This window comes from Netta rufina (assembly GCF_964035555.1).
Source record: "Netta rufina genome assembly, chromosome: 2".
Classification (NCBI taxonomy): domain Eukaryota; kingdom Metazoa; phylum Chordata; class Aves; order Anseriformes; family Anatidae; genus Netta; species Netta rufina.
Window position 1 is genome coordinate 159,232 of NC_140124.1, and position 23,934 is coordinate 183,165.

Below are 23,934 nucleotides of genomic sequence, written 5' to 3' on the forward strand. Positions count from 1 at the left end.
GATTGCTATGTACAGTGGCCAAATCATGCACGAGCATGCGTGTGCACAAACATGCATGTGTGTATACACTTCAGCATAGCATTGGTGCTTAACATTGCTTCACCTTCCAGTGGTGCTACTTGGAATCCACTGGTCAGCAACACATTGTTTCATTACTTTGTTCTGAAAGAGGCTTGGAAACAGACCCATACAATTATTTTTAAAGAGAGATTCTAAAAGCAGATTGGGCTCCATTATTTTGCCAGCTGTGGCATATGACTGGATTTTTTCTGTACAAATATTTGCCATTCATATGGCAAAGTTCTCAAAAATAAAATTCACTGGCAGACATCCTGCAGGCATCTATCCCACCCCATTCCTTTCTCATATCCTCGTTTATTTTTCTCAGCATTTATTACTCCTGGAGATCTGAATACATCCCCTGAATGTAGCTGCTCTGTTTACCACATACAGAAAAAGTTTTATACACTGGACAGCATGCACACAACTGACACAGCAGCATAACAAATACGGAAGCACAGTAGCAGATGATCCCCACTGTTTTCCCTCAGTGTTTGCTGGTAGTCCAATTAGCAGAGTCCTACAGCACATAAGATTTTAAGTTGTTAACTGTTTGGCAACCTCTCAGTCTCTACCAGTTTAAGACTGCAGGATTTCAGGTTTTAGTGTAAAAAGAGGTTATAACACACAAAAAAAAAATCCAAGCCAAGCCATTCCCAGGAAAAGGCCTTGGGCAAAGAGGTACAGCTGTGCTTTTCCTTACACCAGTGGTTTTGCATGGTTGTACTGCCATCATATGACCAATCATATGTAAATTTTTCAAGACACCTCTGAACGCAGTGGACAGAGTAAAAGCTATGGCACTGGTAATGTGAAAGCAGAGGTATTAAATAAAGGGGTGGGAGGGAAGACTCTCTCTTCTGTGACTAGACAGAAGAGATTTTTCTTTCAAATATGAAAGAAATCAGCAAAGACAGCAGAAGAGAAAAGGACAATACCATAGCAAAATTAATTACTTAGAAGAGCTGCCTCCCTTCCTTAACACATGTGAACTTGACTCTCTTTCCAGGAAAGTGAAAGAAAGGAGATGAAGAGGAGAAGCCTAGAAAAGGATTTCGAGTGCTACATTATCAGGACACAGTTATACTTTGGCAGCTGCTTTTTAGACTAGAAATCATGCTGGGTCATTAATTACAAACCAATCTATGCACTACAAAAGGTGGAATGGGGGGAAGGATTTAATGAAGATGTCCCTGGTTCCAGCTAAATATGTTGTAATTCTGATAGTCTGAATTTGTCATATATTTGAAAACAAGGTGATTTCTAAGGGATAGTTCCTCTATGCTATTTAAGGCTTCAAAACTCAACAGCATCTTATACAACTAGCACATATCATGTATGGGGGAACTGAATAGGAAGAGGCAGTTTACCTATGATCAAAATGTGAGACTAATCCAGGAACTCTGTTGACATCTTGAAGTAAAGAGAAAACTGCCATGTTACATGAAGTTAAGCCTCTTGGATTCTAAATCAACTTAACAGTTACGGAAGTTTTTTTTTCAGTCCTGATCCCTAATGGCACACAAGGAGAGAAATGTTTAAGAAATCTCATATTTTACCTATAGACTTATTGTTAATATCCACTGTGTTCAAGGCAGGTATCAGCAAAGCACCATTAGGTTATTTGCATTTTCTAAGAATGCCTTTTTTCTTGCTTCAACTTCAGCTTTTCTAACCCCACTGATACTAAGAATGCCTAAGAGGCTCTCATGCTGGAGATAGTTTTCTTCCTCTTCGTACTGCACGTTGATCGTACCCATGAGACTGTCTAGTGATACATAATTCAGTCTACCTTTCACTGCAGGGGCAAGGGAAAGAGGGAGTATTAAAGTTTGCAGAAGAAATGTCCTGACTATATTTTTTCCTTCCAGAGAGGCTCTTCATTCTAGGATTGAAAATCATCCTAGTTTGTTATTTCACACGGTGCGATGGCTTCTTACACTGGTCCAGCTGAAGTGAAAACTCTGTTCAGGAATGCAAAGCATTCCACAGCTATCAGGACTATCTTGTCTTATTCCAGAGAAGTTACTATTTGAGAATCTTAGGTAACAGAATGAGAATTACCTTTATTTCTCTTAATCTGTAGTCTCCTACAACACCCAACTCAACCTCCCCCATCAATACCACCCATGATTCTATGCATAGCCCATAAGGATTTGCTGTGTAGTGTCTGAACTTTCCACTGGAACTCAATGATGCAAGTTGATGAATGAATCTTTAATCTTCTTTAACATTGACACCTGTATGGAGCACAGGAATCTTCTGCTGTCTATGGCCTGGAATGGTTTGAGACACCTCCCGTGGGCAGTTTTTTCAAAGGTCACTCTAAAGCTGGTGTTCTGACTGGTTTGTTGATGGTACATTCCCATCCAGTCAGGAAGCAGGTCCATGTGTAACAGTGAGCTAAGTAACACTGAGAAGTCCACTCGTTCTGTGGTCATGATGCCAATGGGATCTTTTGAGCAATACTTATGTGTTGCGCACTCCCAGAGACTGTTCCAGTTCCTGCCGGCGCTGCTGAATCTGAAAGAAAAAGAGAAACTGTGCAGTTCAGCAGATTCTATTGTTCAGTGGTAGGATGACTCATTTATGAACTATCCACGTGGCTAATTCCTTCACACCTTGCAGTAGAAATATCTGCTCACAGCCTCTTGAGACCATGGCTCATGATAAAATTCAGCTCTCCGTTCTTCCTCTGGGTTTCCAACTACATCAGTCATCACCTGTGACAAAAATAAAAATACTTTTCACTATAGCTATTCTACCACATGGAGAAACATTTACATTTACGTGGAGTCAAAAATTAATGACACTACTGCATTAAAATTCTCAGGACTGATCTCTATGCCCAAGGCAAATGGGCAATGGCATGCATGGGACATAGCCTTGAAGAGGAAAGGGACCTGGGAGTGTTGATCAATGCTCAGCTGAACATGAGCTATCAGTGTGCTCAGGTGGCCAAGAAGGCCAATGACATCCTGGCCTGTATTAGAAATAGTGTAGCCAGCAGGAGCAGGGAAGTGATTGTCCTCCTGTACTCAGCTTTGGTGAGGCCGCACCTCAAGTACTGGGTTCAGTTTTGGGCCCCTCACTACAAGAAGGACATTGAGGCCCTGGAGTGTGTCCAGGGCAACAAAACTGGTGAGGGTTCTGGAGAATAAGTCTTATGAGGACCAGCTGAGGGAGCTGGGATTGTTTAGCCTGGGGAAGAGAAGGCTCAGGGGAGACCTCATTGCACTCTACAACTTCCTGAAGGGAGGTTGTGATGGGGAGGGGATTGGCCTCTTCTCTCAGATAACTAATGATAGGACTGGAGGAAATGGCCACAAGTTGTGCCTGGGGAGATTTAGATTAGGTATCAGGAAAAACTTTTTCTCTCAAAGAGTGGTCAGGTACTGGAACGGCCTGCCCAGGGAGGTGGTGGAGTCACCATCCCTCACAGTGTTCAAGAAGCGCCTGGACAAGGTGCTACAAGATATGATGTAGTAGCTTAGTGGGAAGTACTGGTGATAGGAGGACGGTTGGACTAGATGATTTTGTAGGTCCTTTCCAACCTTGTGTTTCTATGATTCTATGATTCTCTGATTCATGGTTACTGCCAAAACAAGGTGTCCACATCCAAACTGAACAGCTCCTAACATTTGCTTCTAGGCTATGCTAAGGAGTCATTCAGGACTGGCCAGGCTAAATGCCACAGATCTCTAACATTTTAACAGCATTGACAGTTTAGTTCCAGGGTCCCAGGAAAAGTACCCTAGCACTGTATATTTTACTTGCAGATATATCCAAAGAACATTGGCACAACTGTAAACAACAGAAAATTGTGAAGGTATTCATGTCAGACTGAAATGTAAAATTATTGGCATATTCTGCAGGGTAGTGTTTTACAATGTCAGTTCTGATGCCAGCAGGGCAGAGTATTACCAAAAAGGCCCTTTTGGAACTGGATGTCAGTCAGGGAGAGCATTGAACAACTGTTCCATATATGCAACTAGAGAAGCACCACCACCACACTTCAGTTTGTAAGTTCTTCAAGCTACAGGTATATTTAAACATTCTTTTAGATGTCCATTCCCTTTCTGAATATAAATAATAACAACAATCATAATCTTAACAGTAAATCCTTGCAAGATTATTGATTAACAAACAAAACATTTATATTTGAAAGATAATTATTACATAAAAATGATTTCCTGACTTCATTAACATGACAGGTTTTGATGTGTCTGATTTAAAGATACAAAGTGTGAAACTTTATGAGAAAAATATTCTTTTTGGCTGGCAAACAAATGAAATTCCTTACATTACATACCTTGGGTTTCTCAAAACTAAACTCAAAGGCATCTGATACTTATTCTGCTATTTCTTAAATAAGATTACATTTTGAAAACTAATAAAACACCCAAATAGTGTTATTTTGCTATAGGATCCTCCTGATTAGTTTTATACAGCTTTAATTTTACACAGTACACCAACACATCTCTGCACTTTGATCTTACTGTCTAACCACAAATTCACCTACAATCCCCATTATGCACTGCTAATCCACTAGAAGAGAAATACAGCCTAACCGGTCTTTCCTGCATACTTTCTGCTCTGGGACAGTAGTATTACACTCATCGTTTTTTCCACCAATTTTCCATCCTGGATATTTTAGCTATACATTTGTACACATTTAACTAATGTTCTTACATTCTGGTTTCACTTCTACATTCTTCTTCAACCGTAGCTCACCTTAAGATCCCTACTTTGGGATCGAAGAAGGTCTTGGATGTATCCTTTAGGATCTTTGGAGAAACTCAGCATGAAATCACGTTGTATTTTTAACTGATTTATGGATTCGATTGTCTCATGAATCTGAAGAAAAAAATAAAGCAGATGTTCTTTAATTCCTCTCATGTTTCTGCAACCCTGAGGTCAGTCCTGTTAATGTCTTTGTAGTTCTCTGTAATATACAAAGGTGACAATTCTACACCAAAGACTCATCCCATGGAATTTTCTCTTCAGAGTGGGAGTTAACCCTAGTGTTGCAATTACATTTTGGTTTCACATGTATTTTTGCAACATAAGCACATACAGGATTCTTCTTCACTTCCTGCACTGAACTACTGGATGGCACGCTACATGCAATACTGAAGAGCTAAGTCATGTCACTGTATAATGCAATGATTTCCTGTATATAAGCAGTCTTTTTGGGAAGTCAGGGATTTTTCTGGAAAGGTGCTATATAATGTCTTTACATATTGCCCAATGCAAGAAAGCAGTTACTCCCTTGGTTAGTCAACATTATACCTTCAATATCCTGTGGTGATGCCTAAACTTTGTTCTAGTGATCGCCCAATCAAATCCATGTTAAATAAACTTACATAACAGCCATGACTTCTAGAATTTTTCTTGTAAGAAAGACTATTAACGTCACCATGGCTACAAAAGGAGTGTGAATAATGAGAAACTGTGAGTATGGAAGGTTTATAGAAAATAAGTCATATCAAAAATATTATGAAAGAAATGGTCATTAACTAGCAGGGAAGAATATACACTACAAAGAGGAGTCAAGGTATGTTAATAAACCTGGAAAACAAAATCAATTGTGATCAATGGGAGGACAACTAATGAATCATTTGCACATACCCAAACAGAAAAGCAACCTCTTACTATCCTGTTTCTCTAAAATTCTGTTTTGAGATTGCAGACCCATCTTGTTAAATCTCCTGTCCACATCTATTTTGCCAAAACATCTACTGTGGCCAGACACAGAGGGAGGAAAATAATCCTCCCATGATCTGGCTATGCCACTAAGGGCATTGTAGGCAGAACTGTATGGTATGTTAACAGAAGAGAAGGCTCTCAACTTAAAACGTTCCTCATGTGGGAAAATGATGTAGCCAATGCTAGAGAGAAATCTCCTATTGGTGTGCACCAGTTTTCCACTAGATGACTTACCCAGAAGTGACTTCAGTAACTTCACTAATCACAGCTTGCACTCTGCTGCAGAAAATGCTCAACAAAAAGGTGATAAAGACATGGTAAAGGGGGAGCTGGACTGGAAACATAATAATCCTTAGCATGCTGCATGAAAGCACATATAGGCTGGAAACTAACTGGCTGAGCAGCTGCTCTGCTGAAACCTTTTGCTTTGACCTTTTCCAAGAACCACAGAACAACAGATCTTGCAACGGTTACCAAAAATCTGCAGGACTGCTGGTATCCAAACTCTCTTTAAAACAGTATGAGGACAACAGTTTAACAAATTCGTGTTAGATGTAAACAAACAGAAACTTAGCATGACTCTGTATCACATGAATAATCTCTGGTCCATGATATCACACTTCTTCCCTTGGTTTGTGGAACCACTTTTATTTATCCCTTGCCAGGGCAAATCAGCCATTTACACTTGTGCAAAAAACTGGCTAATGGTCCTCTTGCCTTGACATGAATCCCTAATGCAGCCTGCAGAGCTCACCACTGCTGTAAGAGAGGTATGGTTATTTTAAGTGCACATAATCGTTGTTCAATAAACCAGGAAACAATTCTGCAAAACCGTTCCAAGTGATTTTTCTACTATTAATTTTCTACAGTTGCAGCTAGTCTAGTGAGCTGCTCTGCAGCAGTGCAATGCCCAGCACACTAAAAGAATATGAGATTCTCTTAGCTTTCCCTCATATCAATATAGCAAGACACTATGACCTCTCAATAAAATGTTATAGTCTAGGGACCTTCTAGGGACCTATAGTCTTGAAGGTACCTTCAAGATCATCTACTTCCAACCCCCCTTGCCATGGCAGGGGCACCTTCCACCAGACCAGGTTGCTCAAAGCCCCATCCAACCTGGCATTCATCACTTCCAGGGATGGGGCAACTAGGATGGATACAGTCTTATCAATTTGCACTTCCGCAAAAAAAATTGCTCCTGTTATTCTTCCACAGCTAATCCTTCTTCATAACCCCAAGTCTTTTGAGTATCAAAATTTTCCCTCTACTTCTCTAACTCAGCCTAGGCAACTTTGTTCTCATCTTCAATTTTTTAGCATCTCTGGTTCCCATATCCAAATAATGTCTGACTTTAATTTTTTCTTCTCATATTTTTTCTAAAATAGAGATTTTCATATCATAAGATGCAGAAGTTAAAATTCATGTAATACATTTTAATTACAATTACATTTTTCTCTTTGGTCTTGCTAACTGTAATCCCACCTTATTTATATCCAGAAGAAGGCTGCTGCTGCTTGCTATGCTTACCAAACACCTTCTTTACTTTCCTTAGTTGCTTCTGATTCTCAGCATAACAAAAAGAAAAAAAAAATCTGTGATGCCAGTCTTAATTGTCTACTTCTTATATTTTCAAAGCTTCATCTTTTTTTTTTTTTTTTTTTTTTGTGCCAGATTAGAAGAAAGTAAGATCTGGATGTAAAATACTAGGTGGTGATTTGACTGTGTTAACTAAGGAACCTCATTAAAAAAAAAAAAAAGAGAGTAATGGGTCTCTTGTGCACTGAGGACAAACTTGACAAACTTGTGTACTGAGGAAAAGGCTAGGTAGTCAAACTCTGCCCATTTATACAAATTTGAAGAGCAGGAATGATTATATAAAGGCATCTTGAACATAAAATGCGCTGCTAAACTGAAGTTAAAAAAGTTAAAAGCTGACGCTCCATCTTAAAATATATAGAATATCCACCTACGTGAGATAAATGATTCCTATTGTAATATTGAACTTCATGGAGCAATCCAACAACAACATCCACAAAGTCTGAACACCTGAGCATTTTTGGAGGGTTGCTGCCTATGTGTTATGGGACACATTATAGGATCTAGGGTAAGAGCATCTTGGGATTGCACTTGACATGGCACTTTTAGGGAATTGATCAAATGCGGGAAAAGGGATGGATCTACGTGATTCAGGGAGGCACAACTGTGGGAAAATAGATATATAAAGGGCTAAAAATCATTGGTTGTGTGTAAACGATTTGCTCATTGATATGCTTGTCCAGCCATCTCTATGCCTGACCAGAGCTATCTGTCCTACTGTGTTACCAGATTCCATTTTTAACTCTTTTCCTGAGTGAGGAACTCTATTTTTATGCATGGGGGGAGCTTTATGTGCCAGCAACTGCAGCAAGACCATGGTTTGGAGGCCCATGTGCCTGAGTGCTGGCACCTGCAGCAGTGCAGGCGCGTGAACGTGTGAGCACTGGCAAAGAACAAGCTGAACTAGTCAGCAAGTAGGTAAGGTGGTCTGGGAGCCATGGTGGGGTATATGTCTGTAAGGATGAGACCACAGGAGAAGCTGGCAGTCAGACAGACCAAAGGAATCTCAGCCAGCCACTGGAGGGACCGTGGGGTCTGAGGGTCGCTAGGGACAAGAGCCAGTGGTGTTTGTATGTGTGCACACATCGAAGGGTAAGACCACAGGGAAGTGGCAACTGGGGGACCAAGAGACTCCCAGCCAGCTGCGAATGTATGTGTGTGTATATGGGTATGTTTGTGCCTCTGTGTGGATGTGTATGCCTGTGTGGATGTGCCTGTGTCTGTATGAACACTGGGAGTGGGGCTGCAGCCTCTGGGGCTTGTATGGCCAAGTGCCAGCAACTGGGAGACTGGGATCCAGAGGCAGCTAGTGGGTAGACAAAGTGTCCGAGACCAGCTGCCAGAGGGACATACCCCCACTAGCGGCCCTCCACGGAGTTCAGCCAGAGAGAGGACCAGAATGAGATTATTGGTTATCTTTGTGTTCATGTGAGGTCTCTCTGTATCCTGACCGTGTTGATCTGTGTGGCTGGCCGTGTATATATACATATATATATATGTACATATATATATATATATACATATACATATATGTATATATGTATATATACATATAATTATATATTATATGTATATGCCATATATATATATGTGGCATATACACACGCATGGGTGCATGTGTGTGTGTGCATGCCTACTGGGAATACATGCTCAGCCTCGTTGCTGGTTGGATCTGGGATAATGGAGCTTTGGCAGCCTTGCCTCTCTCAGGCTGTAAGATCCAGCCTAATTCTCCTAACACATACCTTGGAAGACCATGCTTGATCCACATTGCCTGCTCTAACATGTTTTTAGTTGCAAACAAGACATGTTAGTTTTCCACAGAGCACACTAGATTTACTAACTAGTTCAGAAAGATCTGAAATCCTACAGCACCTAGAGTGGCACATAATTTATGTTGCCTGCCAGGGTACTCATTATGCTGCCTGCGAAACACTTGTAACATTTTTACAACTATATCAAGCCCTGGATTAAATCCTAAGAGCAAACCCCACCCACCCCACTGTATTTCCATTGCATGTGACTTATTCAACCCTTGAAAGCACATCTAAATGAGCAATCCCTTTCTCACATTAGTCCCTTTGATATACGGCACCAAACCCTCAGGAAGTTATAAAATGTGTATACATATGCCACGTGATACTGGGGCAGTACCTTGTTGTCCAATGCTGTAATCTCCTGTTGATTAGCTGTTGAGAGAAGAAAACTACTCATCTGTCCCTTCAATGGGTCTTCAACTTCTACATCTATGTCATAACAAGCCGTCTTCTTCTGATCATTAGGGTCAACACTATGGAGAGGATAATAGAAGATTGTGAAAACTGGCATAATGAGTCAGAGTAAATAGCCATCCAGACCAGAAAATGCTCTTTCAAAAAAACTGTTGCAGATGCTGTGAGAAGACTTTAAGAACAGGGTACCTTTACACATATTATGTATACATGCGTCGTATATATATCGGTGGTGGTGAACTGGCTGGTAGCTGGTGATGAACTGGTTAAACACTAGAGTTCAAAGTGCTGTAGTGATGTGTGGCTACATCTCTCTGGCAGACAGTCACTAGCAGTGTTTCCCAGGGCTCAGTTCTACAACCAGTTCTGTTCAACATTTTTATCAATGATCTGGATGCAGGAGCTGAAGGCATCTTCAGCAAGTTTGGTGATGATACTAAATTGGGAGGTGCTGTTGACTCTCCAGGAACAAGAGGCCTTGCAAAGGGATCTAAACAGACTGAAACATTGGGCAATCAGCAATGAAATTGAGCAAGGGTAAAGGGTTCTGCACCTAGGACTGAGGAATCATAGAATCATAGAATCATCTAGGTTGGCAAGGACCTCCAAGATCATCTGGCCCAACCATCCCCCTACCACCAGTATCACCCACTAAACCATGTCCCTAAGCACCAGGTTCAACCTTTCCTTAAACACCCCCAGGGACGGTGACTCTGCCACCTCCCTGGTCAACCCGTTCCAATGCCTAACTGATCTTTCTGAGAAGAAATATCTCCTAATTTCCAACCGAAACCTCCCCAGTGCAACTTCAGCCCCTTCCCCCTTGTCCTATCACCAGGCACGTGGGAGAATAGACCAATACCCACCTCGCTACAGCCTGCTTTAAGGTACTGTCCTGGTTTCAGTTAGAACAGAGTTAATTTTTTTCCTAGTAGCTGGTAGAATGCTATGTTTTGGCTTAAGATGAGAAGAGTGCTGATAACACCCCGATGTTTTAATTGTTGCAGAGCAGTGCTTATACTAAGGACATCTCAGCTTCTTGCTCTGTCCTGCCAACAGGCAGGCTGGGGGTGCAGCAAGAGCTGGGAGGGGACAGACCCAGGACAGGTCACCCAAACTAGCCAAAGGGGTATTCCATACCATCTGACATCATGCTAAACAATATATAGGGGTGGCTAGCCGGGGGAGGGGGGCTGGACTGCTCGGGGTTAGGCTGGGCATCGGTCAGTGGGTGGTGAGCAATTGCATTGTGCATCACTTGTTTGTACACATTATTACTAGTGGTACTATTATCATTGTATTATTATTATTATTATTATTTTCCTGTCTTATTAAACTGTCTTTATCTCAACTCATGGGCTTCAGTTTCCATTTCTCTCCCCCGTCCCAGAGAGGGAGGGGGAAGGGTGAGCGAACGGCTGTGTGGTGTTTAGCTGCCAGCTGGGTTAAACCAGGTACCTGTAGAGAGCAATAAGGTCGCCCCTGAGCTTCCTCTTCTCCAGGCTGAACAAGCCCAGCTCCCTCAGCCGCTCCTCGTAGGACTTGCTCTCCAGACCCCTCACCAGCTTCACTGCCCTTCTCTGGACATGCTTGAGCACCTCGATGTCCTTCTTGTAGCGAGGGGCCCAAAACTGAACACAGTACTCGAGGTGCGGCCTCACCAGAACCGAGTACAGGGCAACAATCGCTTCCCTAGCCCTGCTGGCCACACTGCTTCTGATACAAGCCAGGATGCTGTTGGCCTTCTTGGCCACCTGAGCACACTGCTGGCTCATATTCAGCTGACTATCAACCAATACTCCCATGTCCTTCTCCTCTGCACAGCTTTCCAGCCACTCTGCCCCAAGCCTGTAGTGCTGGATGGGGTTATTATGGCCGAAGTGCAGGACCTGGCACTTAGCAATGTTGAACCTCATCCTATTGGCCCTTACACATCGATTCAACCTTTCCAGGTCCCTCTGCAGGGCATTCCTACCCTCTGTCAGATCAGTACTTCCCCCTAACTTGGCATTGTCTGCAACCTTACTGAGGGTGCACTCAATTCCCTCATCCAAATAATTAATAAAATATTAATATTAAAGAGAATGGGCCCCAACATTGACCCCTGGGGAACACCACTTGTGACTGGTCGCCAGCTGGATTTCACTCCATTCACCACCACTCTCTGGGCTTGGCCATCCAGCCAGTTTTTAACCCAGCAAAGCGTATACCTGCCTGAGCCATGGGCTGCCCGCTTCTCCAGGAGAATACTTTGGCAGACTGTGTCAAAGGCCTTGCTGAAGTCTAGGTAGATCACGTCAACAGCCTTTCCCTCATCCAGACAGGTCACCCGGTCATAGAAGGAGATGAGGCTGGTCAGGCAGGACTTGCCTCTCATGAGCCCATGTTGACTGGGCCTGAGCCCCAGGTTGTCTTGCACATGCTGTGTGATTACACTCAAGATGACCTTTCCTGGCACCAACATCAAGCTGACAGGCCTGCAGTCGCCCAGGTCTTCCTTACAACTCTTTTTATAGATGGACGTCATGTTAGCAGGTCTCCAATCGTCATCCGGGACCTCTCCGGATGACCACGACTGCTGATAGATGATGGAAAGCAGCCCAGCAATCACACCCACAAACTCCCTCAGCACCCTTAGGTGGATCCCATCTGGCCCAATGGACTTGTGACAGTCCAGGTGGAGCTGCAGGTCTCTAACTATTTCCACCTGAACTTTGAGGGAGTTCTGCTCCTTGTCTCAAACTTCCAAGTTGGGAGGTGGAGTATCCTGCGGACTGGGGTTTAGGCTTTAACCCTGAGGACTGTGTTAGGCTTTAACTTGTTGGGTTTTAGGCTTAATTGCCATTTTCTCTTTAGCTTTAAGTTGAAATTTCTTAGCAAGAAAACTTTGTCAACCCAGTAGCTGATAAATCATACTTCAGTCATGGTCACTTGTAATATAAAAATGCTCCTTCAGAACATTATTTTTGAAATATCTCGGTTGTGTGCACCTGCTGCAGGTAGTAATAAAAAAAAAAAAAAAAAAAAAAAGGACTCAGGATCTAATTGAACTTGTTAGATCTTGGGGAGAAGGAGGTCTTGCATGGATGGATTTATATTACAAGCGTTTCCAGCAGGTTGAGAGGAATAATCCTCTCCCTCTGTATTCAGCACTGGTGAGTCCACACCTGGAATCCTGTGCCCAGTTCTAGGCTCCTTAACACAAGAGAGACATGGACATACTGGACAGAGTGTAGAAAAGAGCCATGAGGATGATGAAGGGACTGGAGCAGCTCTGCTAAAAGAAAAGGCTGAGAGTGCTGGAACTGTTCGGTCTGGAGAAGAGAAAGCTCGGGGGGGGGGTTACCCTTGTAGATATAAATACCTGAAGACAGTATGCAAGGAGGACAGAACCAGGCTCTTTTCAATGGTCTGAAGTGGACAGAGATGAGTGGCAATATGCACAAACTTGAGTACAGAAGGTTCCCCCTGAACATCGGGAAGCACATCTTTACTGTGAGAAGTGACCAAGCACTGGCACAGACATTGTGGAATCTCCCTCTTTGGAGATCTTCAAAAGCTGCCTGGACATAGTCCTGGGCAACTTGCTCTAAGGAGCCCTGCATGAGCCAGGGAGGCGGTTGGACAAGATAACCTTCAGGTGTTAGAAGACATGGAAAAGGGCAAGGTGCTCAATGCTGTTTTTGCCTCCATTTGTCCTGGTAAGTTGTGTTCTCAGGCCTCCCTCACCCCTGAGCCTAGGACGGAGTTGGGGGAGCAGGGCTATTGTGAAAAACCTTGACAAGTTGAATAAAGAGGACAGCAATTCAACATCATAAGGTTCAACACAGGCAAATACAAAGTTCTGCTCTGAACAATCCCATGCACTGGTACAGGTGGGCATCAACTGAGCAGAAATCAGCTCTGGAAAGGAAAGAACCTATTCCCTGCTATGCCACACTTGTGCATCTTGACTTCTGAGTGCAGGACCAGGAAGACATGACATATTGTAGTGAGCCCCTCATCAGGCCATGAGAATGGCTAGGGACTGGAGCACATGGAATCACAGAATAGTTTGGGCTTGAAAGGACCTTACAGATCATCTAATTCCAACCCCCCTGCCATGTGAAGGGACACATCCCGCTAGATCAGGTTGCTCAAGGCCCCATCCAACCTGACCTTGAACACTTCCAGGGATGGAGCATCCACAACTTCCCTGGGAAACTGTTCAACTCTTTGTCAGGGAGTGTAGTGATAGGACAAGGAATAACAGCTTTAAACTAAAAAGAGTTGGTTTTGATTAGCTCTAAGAAGGAAATTCTTTACTCAGATGATGGTGAGGCACTGGAACAGGTTGCCCAGGGAACTAGATGATCTTTAAGATCTTTTCTAACCCAAATTATTCTGTGATTCTATGACTTCTTAACCACTTCTTCCTCCAGGCCTTTGTCCCATGGTACTCTACCAAGCAGATCCCTGAAGAGGACAAAGTCTGCTCTCCCAAATTCCAGGGTAGCAAGTTTGCTGTGCTCCCTCCTTGCTTCATTCAGAATCCAAAACTGCACCATTTCATGATTGCTTCGGCTAAGGTGGCCTTTGAGTTTCACATTCCCCTCTAGACCCTCCTTGTTTGTGAGAATGAGATCCAGCATAGCACCTCTCCTTGTTGGCTTCTCTGTCACTTGGAGAAGGATGTCATCAGTGCATTCCAGGAACTTCCTGGATTGCCTAGGCCCTACTGTGCTGTCCCTCCAACAGATGTCAGGGGGGCTGAAGTCTTCCATGAGAACCAGGGCTTACGAACATGAGGCTTCTATCTGTTTATGTGCATTAGCATACAGACATTTAAGTTGGGCCCGTGATGAAGCTGACTTACTGGCTGGAGTGGTGGACTTCTTTTGTGCTGGTCTTCAGGTTCTCTTCTGCTGATTTGTGACCCTCCTCCAGACTCTGGGCATCTGTCACTGACACTGGCATCAAACTGGGAGGAGAGGGATGGATTGAGATTCCCCTCCCCTGGCAACTATAGTTTAAAGCCCTCTTCACCAGCTTGGCAAGCCTATGATCAAAGATGCTTTTTCCACTTCTCTGACAGGTGGATCCCCATCAGCCCCCAGCAGACCAGGTTTCTCAAAGAGAGTCCCGTGGTCTAGCTAGCTGAACCCCTGCCTGCGGCACCAGTCACGCAACTATATGTTGATTTGCCAGATTCAACTGGCCTTTTTAATCCCCTCCCCTTTGACTGGCAGGACTGATGAAAAATCTACCTATGCTCCTGAGTCCTTTACTACTGCTTCCAGGGCTTTGTAATACCTTTGTAATACCTTCTCTTGCCTACACCAAGAGAAGCTGCAAGAGTTGCATTTGTCCAGCCTTGAGAAGAGACAGAGAAGAGGAGATCCTATTGCTGAGTGCAACTGCCCTATGTACAGTGAAGACAGAGCAAGGCTCTTCTTGGAGGTGCACAGCAACAGGCAACAGATACCCCTTGTAACATGGGATACTGACTCAATGTAAGATTTTTTTTTTTTTTTTTTTATATAAATCATGATGGTAATCAAAAGGGAGGAATCAAATACTAACTTGTTTGCAATATAAGAATATTGGAGACCTACGCTTTGTAGTATTCTTGTGCAATGTTAAGAGTGTGGGAGATGACTTGTTTCTTTGCAGAAATGGGAAATGTCATGTGTTTCTCTTTCTACCTCTGATTTCAAGTCTGTCAGCAACAATGAGGAGTAAAATTCAAGAAAAGCTCCAGCTCTAGATTGAGCTCAGGTAAGAATATTTTACTTCTATGAGTTTTAAATCTGGTGCACTCAGTATTGCAGAGATAAAAACACTACTATTTTCTACTGCATCCTCTTTCAGTCTATCTGCCATTTAAAGTATTTACCCATACTAACAGCTTTCTGTTTAACTCTATTTAATTTCCATGGCATTTTTGTTATTTTCTTTAACAAAAAGCATGGATGGTGTCTGAAGAGCAGGACTAAAATGCTGTTGGGAGGGGAGGAGCCTCAGATGACCACAAATGATACCTTCTACTCTACACTATTCTGTTCCTTTAGCAGTCTGAAAATTTACTTACTCCCAATACATTCAGTGGCAGATTTCTATTTGCTTTGCCTGAGACTGTAAAGACTCTATTGCAAAAGTATCACCTACTCTCAGCACATTAATACTTCCCCCTATCCACAGCTTTATGTCACTATGTCACTGCAGAGTAATATTGCCAGGTGCTGCATGATGCACACAGTGTATCAGAGAAGCTACTACACACAAGGTCCTCTTCTTTAGCTTCTATCTAACAGACATGATCTTGCCCCCAGGACTTCTTTGCATTTTAAGCATGTTCAGGAATATTTGTTGTCAATATTCTGTATGAAATCAAATCCCTAAGCTCAGTTAATGATACTGTTTAAATACTCACAATCGGAGTTTTGACCAAGACCCCAAGGAAATTAGGAAAGACTAAAATATCCAAAAGCAAATTTGTGATCTCCAAGAGTCTCTTCCATCCTTCCAAGCTGTCAGTTAAATATGGAATGTGCTGGAAGTGTCCTAAGATACCTGAAAATTGTGTATTAGCTACACCAGAAATATACCTTTTTTGACGAGGATGACAGGAAGCTCAGTATCTTGGTCATGATGACCTTCTCTGAATCTAGGCATTTTTTTAGCTTAACTCTCTTGAGGATCTCTGTCTAGCTGTCATTCTTAGAGTAGGACTAGCACCCAAAGAGCCGATCCAATCCCAACGAAGCATGCATGGAGTGGCCACTGTATTTGAAATGTTATACTGTTGTACTTTTTACATAATAACTCAGCAGTTAGAATGATTGCCCATGATGTACAATACCGTAATTCAATTCCTCTTTTTTTCCTCTGAGTGGATTTGAACTCTTTTTTAATCCCTTTAAGAAAGAAACCTGGCCCACTTTCCCAATGCCATTTTAGTATGGATAAAAGATGTAGGAAATACTGCATTTTCCTAGAGAATTGGTGCCACTCTACTGAAAATAATTCATAACTTTACAGACATAAAGAATTAACACACAGTCCAAAGCACTCACTTGGATGTTAGAAAACCTGGATTCTGGTCCCGGCAACCATAGCAGTTTCTCTGTTTTAGACAGTGTATGATTTGCATGTGACAGTGCTGAGCTGACTGATCAGCTTACCTGATGATATGGTTTATCACTATAGGGTCTGGTGGCAGCAGTAGGTTAGTGAGTCTCTGAGGAATTTCAGAAAACTTTAGCCGGGGACAGTCAAAGATCTGGAATATAATAAAAGCATATCATCCTTGTCCAAAACCTAATTTGCAATTAAACAAGTAAATCAATTAGACCCTTTCTTCTTGGAAAGGCTATGACTTTTTTAGGAGTGAGGAACCACCTTGATGTGTTTTTTGACAACACTGCACATGGAGGCATTTACTATATTTGTTACAGTGTCTGTTGAAAGCCATTCAGCACTGAAGAAACTGCAAATTATTAAGGGAAAACAAAATTCAGTAATTTCTGTCCATCCAAAATTTGCAGATGGATATTATTGATTGCCTCTGAATAGCTGTGTCCAAATAGGAGTTACCTGCTGGAAGTACTTGTCACAATTAATGTATTCCTTGTCATGGGAGTCTTGCAGCTTATTTGTTTTGATGTACTGCCAGAGAGCCTGGATGATGGCAGATCGGGTCTGTGTGTGTATCCCCAGCAAACGTGCTAATCGTGGGTCCAGTTTAAACTGTGGAGGCTGCAACAGGAAGAGAAGAAGAGACAGATGGCAATGGAGAAAAAAGTAGATGCATGCACTGATAGAGATTTTCAGCTTCAGTTCTTTAGGGACTTTGTTCCTCTGGTGAAATACCCCATTCAGTGGTAGGTTATAGAAATGTAAACTACCCGGATGTGTACCACGGTCATGCTCTGGAACAGCTATGTCTAGCATTTGAAAAAGAAAGACAAACATTGTTCATGTGCTATGCACGAAGACTACCTGAATCACATGCTTTAGATAACGAGGTGCTTGCAGAGTCAGAAAATAATTTTCCTGTTTACTGTTCATGCATAATCTGACTTTAGGAAGCAGGAGATGAAGAAGAATGGTCCTTCCTCTGAAATACTGGAGATTAACCAGACAGGGAGCATGAAGTCAGGATGATGCTTCTGCTGTTCCTAACAATTGATCAGCTGCCTCCTACCAACAAATTCCCTTGGTACTCTGTTTTCCCAGCATGTTCCCAACATTCTGCTGCAAAACAGAAAATTTACCTGACCACAACTACTCAATGGAATATATTTCTTCTCCTGACCTCTGTGTTACAATTCTTCAATTACTCTCTTTTACATCTCTAATTCCTTAGATACCTTAGAGTCTGGTGCTTCTTCAGGTGTACCCATGCTCATGTTTAATATTTGTCACATTCTTCAGCAAGGATTACCTTGTTGGGTGCCTGGACACCCAAAGCCAGATTTATAACAAGACAAGACTTCAGGATAAGAGAACATCTATTTAAAAGAATAAATTTATAGTAATGGTGAACATAACAAACTCTAATGATATTTTCCTAGCCATAAGGATTCTTACTGGCTCTATTGGTATCCCAGTTAGCTCACACACTCCCTAAGATAAGTAAAATTTCCTATAAACATTATATGTAGTGTCTTTATTCTGGATAGATGCCATTTGCATTGGGGAGGCGGAAGCGAATGGCGCACAATGAATTCTTAAAGTTATACAACAAAAAAGTATCTAAGACTGAACTGCCATTGAGAAGGGAGATCCTATCTCTTCGCAGCAGTGCATTTTTATCCTTTTCCTTAAGACAGTGACCTCTCCCTTCCCTTCCCTTCCCTTCCCTTCCCTTCCCTTCCCTTCCCTTCCCTTCCCTTCCCTTCCCTTCCCTTCCCTTCCCTTCCCTTCCCTTCCCTTCCCTTCCCTTCCCTTCCCTTCCCTTCCCTTCCCTTCCCTTCCCTTCCCTTCCCTTCCCTTCCCTTCCCTTCCCTTTTCTGTTTCCATTTCCTTTATTTCCCTTTTTGCAGAATATCCTTATTTATCCTCCTTTGCTTTTTGTTGTTTTTTGTTTGTTTCCCGTGACTGCAATCAGAAAACTGATTTGGAACTAAGCTTTGCTAACTCTGAAATGAATCAATTCCCTAACTTTTTTTGTTGTGTGTTCAGCCCACAAATATTACTAATACAATCAAACTAGTACTGACAAAGGAGGAAGAAGAAATGCCTGGACTTGAGTCTATCCCTTCCAGGGCAATGTTTTATACCAGATTATAGTGACAATGTAACCAAAGTTTAATAACCCCAGAAATCTGTGTGGTCTGCTCTGAAAAAAATGCTGCCACAGCTACACAGCTGGTTCAGGCATCGCTAGCAATAGCCACTCTTTTGAACCGCAATGTGTAGGACACCCCCCCCCCACACACACCTCATGTGCATCTCATCTGACTATGTTGTAAGAAGCCTGAGGAGGAAATGCATATACTTTCTGCAGGTGTTACTAATCACCATCATGCCAAGAATAATATTTTGCTAGACTACAGCAAAAACTTACTTTGTGTCCCCTTAATATTTTAAATCATCTGGCAGTTTGGTATCATTCTAACCTCTTTCAACCACGTGAAGTTTTGTTTCCAAATATATTATCTTTTGAGGTATGTAAGGGGATGAATTTGCTTTGTTTTGATGAATTTGTTCTATGCCCCAATGGATGTATTCTCCATAGCAAAAGCAACACACTGACCTGGTAATCCAACATGAGGAGTAATGTGCACCGCACACTGACATCACCAGGTCTTTTCACCTGGAAGCCATCAGTCTCCTGAGTTGTGGGAGTTCTGTGCCACTGCCAAAGGAAATAAAATTAACATGGTCAGTTTTTTTTCACTGATATGGGAAACTGTATGTGAATCTTGCACAGCACTCCAAGCAAGAATAAGACAAGTAACAAGACTCCTTAAGATCTTGCAATTAAACAAACAAACAAACAAACAAAACAAACAAACGAGCAAAATCTCCACCATTTCTTGCTCTGCTCTTACAGTACAGCCTGTTGTGATGCTAGTATGCTTTACTTGTCAGGACAAATGCGCACAAATGTTTTAATTACATATATTCTTCTTTTAAGAGATACCCTACATCACTACTACATCTGTAATTCTGAAACCTTTGAAAACACCTTAAATAAGTCAGTGAATGCAAGGTAACTTAAACAAGGCAGATAACAGGCACATAGCTGTTCATCTGTTATATTACTGGGTTTGTTGCAAAGGTGCATTAACTTCTTACCTCCACAAGGTGGTTGTCAGGTCCATAAAGATCTTTGTCCAGTTCAATGACTAGACTCTTAAAAAATGATGAGAACTTCCGTTTCTGCTTGCTTAGCTGTATAATCAAAACAAAAGGAAATGTTTAAGACTGCATATATTACCCCATGTTCTGTGCTTCCTTTTCGAGCTTTCTCTTTCTCTTGAACTTTAACTCCCATATAGATCACAAGAGTGAACAATCTAATTGAGATTTCCCTCTGATAAATGAAGGGAAATATGCAAAAATCTAGAAGTGGTAGAACAGTATACACTGAAGGAAAGATTTCCCTGACCCTGACTGTCTTAATGTTATCATGAAGAACTGTCTTTTGATGTGAACAAGATAACTGTATGCCTTTTATTTTAACAGTTCGTATTTTTTTTTAATAAACGCTAAATTATTGTTCTGACTTATCAGATAGCAGTAAGTTTTTACAGATTAGTCATACCCTAAGTAAAAGTACTTCCTTTACATTTTGCCTTTTCATTTAATTAGCAGTATTCACCATTTACTATGCAGTTTATATTGTCTAAATTAAAAGCTGGGAGGTCTATGTCATATATTCTGACTTTCTGGAGAATACAGTCCACAGCATTTAAATGGATTTCGTACCTAATGCAGAAGATATTTTGGAAGTACATACTTCTTTGATTTAAAATTTGCTAGTAAGTGAAGATCCACAATAAAAATTGGCAAGTTTATCCAATAAAGTTTTTTTTTTGTTGTTAAAATCTATGCTCTAATTACTAATCTGAATTTGTCTAACTTCAGTTTCCAGATGCTGCAGTTTGTTTACCCTCCATTTTCTAGCAAAATTCTGATCCTGATTCATGTATTGTTATCTCCAGAAAGATAGGCATGTCTTAAACATTTTTCTGTCTCCACACAAGTACAATCTCCATCTGTTTATCTTATCAAATACTTTTCTTGTAAAGTGAATAGGTGACACCTTTATTAGGAAAGTTCAGCCCTCCCAGAGGAAAGTGAAATCCATCACAGGGGTTTCTGATCACTTAGTTAATAAAACCTTTTTTCCATCCTTGCTCTGACCATCCATATATCCTCTTGCACTCACCATATGCAATGGCCTGCTCTAGACCTGACTTACCACTCCTATCGTGGCCTGAATCCTGCCGTATCTTTCAAGCGGTATTCTCTCCAACTCATCGTACCTGTTCTGTCCTTAAGTCTGCTCTATTTCCTGCTGCCCTCCCCAACTCTCTCCAACATTCCCACTATGTTTTTGTATCCTTCACTCCTTCTGTTGGACATGGTGTCTTCCCAGCAAAAACAAGCCAATGCTGCCATTCGGAGATGTCTGAGTTAATGACCCCAGTAAAGTCCATCACAACCCTACAGGACAATCTCTAGATCCTTGCCAGCCCCACTGAAGCACAGGTAAGCCTTACATCATCCAGGAGCTTCCCCTCCACTCGAAGCTCCCATGATGCGATGCTGCCATCAGAGTCATCAGCGTCAGATTTTGCAGGATTAAATGTGTTGGAGATATAAAGTCTCAGTTTCCGCTTTTGCTGTTACACAAATAGAAAAAAGAAAAGTACATATCCAGATTAAGTCCAGGACTTGAGGCAGCCACGTGAAATATCACACTTTTAGTACAATATCTGCATGTTTAGTACAGTTGGACCAGGTTACATGAGAATTTAAGATTTGGTTATGCATAAGAAAATTCACTGAAGAGCTGAATCTGGTACTTCTTTTCAAAACCAATTGGTAATATAAACACACTAAGAATTGCTGTAAGTGGAGAAAGGCAGGAGTTTGCAGGGCCAAGCCCTTGAGGGCTATATAACCTGTACTTCTGGTTTATATATTTGAGAAATCATTTTAAGAAAAGCACCACACAATGCCCTTTCTTTCTGGATACTAGCTAGATTGATAAAATTCAGCTGCACACCTTTTGCTACGTGAATGTCTTTCACAGCTGTATCAGTTCAGATTTGTAAATAGCATTCACAAATCCAGCTAATGCTTCATATTACATGCTCTGCACATCTCCATCCATCTTCATTCCACCATCATGTAGAGCTTGGTATAGTCTTCCACACCCTCTTGCCCCCACATCGACACTGACACGTCCCTGCTTCCTAACCTTCCCTTTTAACTCTCTTTCACTCTAATCAAACAGATCGCAGCTCCAACATGCTGTGAGACCTGTGTGGAGGAAGGCACTGTGCTTCATCCCTAAGCTAGGTGCTCAAGTCTTTAAGAGAGAGAATCATGCCTACCTATTGTCATTTTTACAGGCTAAGAGAGTTTCCCAGTCACTGTACTGTCTTATGGCTACCTTATTCTTCAGTGCCCTTCTCTCCCATGCACTATGTGGAAAACTTGGCCACGGATTGATGCATGGATTCCTGAAGAGATATCACCCAAATTCATTTGAGATTCTAATCTCAAATATCTGTCTATAATATAATAGCAAAAAGGCTGAAGTCATCAAATTAATGCAGTCAAAACAACCTTCACCTAACATAAAAAAGGAGCAGTCTTGTAAAGCTCTCATACATACACACACACACAGAGGTAGACACACACAAAGAGGTACGGGAGAGATGTAAGTCTATAGAACAGAAGATGCAAATTACATATACGAGGTCAGAGAACTGAAAACCTGCTACAGCACAGCGGAATATGGGAGGAAGAGCTGTATGGCCCACATGGAACAAGAAAATTACTACAAATCCAGAGACACAGTGACAGAAAGGTTTGATTAAAATGGAGGGTCAATAGTATGCAGCAAGATAGAATAGGATTTTCAGAAGTGCCAAGAGTCTAGAAAATGACGGGTTGACACAGGTGAGAACAGGCAGGTAGGTTTAAAAAAATCCTGGAAATCCTTATTCTTTCTGCATCCCTTCCTACACGATTTCTGTTGCTGAAGTACTCTTTCACTATATATATATATATATATATATATATATTTTTTTTTTTTTAACACCCCAGAATCTTTCTTTGCTGTGAAGGACTAGTGAAAGACTTCACATTTCTAAATTCACAATTCTTCATATTAACCTGCAAATTTTATGTTTGTCTTAAATTTTATCCCCACCTGGATTATTTGCAAAACTGTATCTATGTATATAAGCAGCTTTTTTTTTTTTTTTTTCCTCCTTAATAGTTCCTTCTGGATGCTCTACAGATATTTCAGTTTTATATCACTGATTCTATTTCCTCTTCTTTTGATTTCCAATGCATTATGTCCACTACTGCTTTTACTCCGGCAACTCACCCACTCCTCATACCTCTCCATGTTCAGGTAGGAACTGTATCTGTTTCCTCAAAAGCCTGACGTCTCATCACTATGATCATTCTCTGCAATAACATTCTTGTTCACATCTGAGTATTTTAGATGTCTTCCTTTCTCCTGGCTTTCAGGTTCTAGGTTCCTTAGTTCACCAGAGTTAGCAACAATGCCTAATTCCACTATATAATACAAAAATCTCTCCTTCAATACTTTCCACTGTTACCATTTTTCTTTCAAGTCACGCACAAGTCAGGTGCAGCTTACATTTCAGGACTGGTCTCCTGCTGTGTTCCCTGTACTTTCCCTGCTCTGCCAAAGTCAGAGTCAGCTTATCATTAATTTCTCCTACATTTCTCTCTTCAATTTACGGTCTTTCTTTCTATGCAACAAGTTCTCTTTCTCAAGTTTAAAAACATAATCCTTTCCTCACTGTAACCCTGATAAGTCAGCCCACTTCTACACTGCCATCAGAAAGGAACTTAGAATAATTATGAATAAAAATCCTATGTAATGACTATCTTTAAAGTTGTAGTCACTACTGCCAACCAGTAAATCTGGTGGAAAGCCGAGCCTTTAGTCTCTACTAAGCAAAGATATTCCATCTGATAAGCGAAATGTGTAACCTGCACCCTGTGGGTTGTCTTCGAGTTTGATCAAAAAGATACTGCAAATTTGCAACACTATTAAGACAACGATTATCTCTTATATGCAACACAAAGAAATATCCTTGATCCTGACTCATAACAAACACCTAAGGAATCA

General features: G+C 41.6%; 1 protein-coding gene across 4 annotated transcripts in view; it reads right to left on the minus strand.

Moving 5' to 3' along the window:
- Positions 1 to 2,137: 2,137 nt before the first annotated feature.
- Positions 2,138 to 23,934, minus strand: part of SMARCD3 (SWI/SNF related BAF chromatin remodeling complex subunit D3) — a 98,649-nt gene continuing 76,852 nt past the window's right edge. For all 4 annotated transcript variants that reach the window (XM_084281403.1, XM_084281404.1, XM_084281402.1 and 1 more), the window contains 9 exons: positions 21,314 to 21,436; positions 19,884 to 19,979; positions 19,339 to 19,440; positions 17,175 to 17,336; positions 16,763 to 16,860; positions 9,523 to 9,658; positions 4,795 to 4,917; positions 2,682 to 2,783; positions 2,138 to 2,583 (listed from right to left, as the gene is read on the minus strand). In XM_084281403.1, the coding sequence (XP_084137529.1) occupies positions 2,530 to 2,583; positions 2,682 to 2,783; positions 4,795 to 4,917; positions 9,523 to 9,658; positions 16,763 to 16,860; positions 17,175 to 17,336; positions 19,339 to 19,440; positions 19,884 to 19,979; positions 21,314 to 21,436 (996 nt within the window). In that variant the 3' untranslated portion in view covers positions 2,138 to 2,529. The remainder of the gene's footprint in view (positions 2,584 to 2,681; positions 2,784 to 4,794; positions 4,918 to 9,522; positions 9,659 to 16,762; positions 16,861 to 17,174; positions 17,337 to 19,338; positions 19,441 to 19,883; positions 19,980 to 21,313; positions 21,437 to 23,934) is intronic.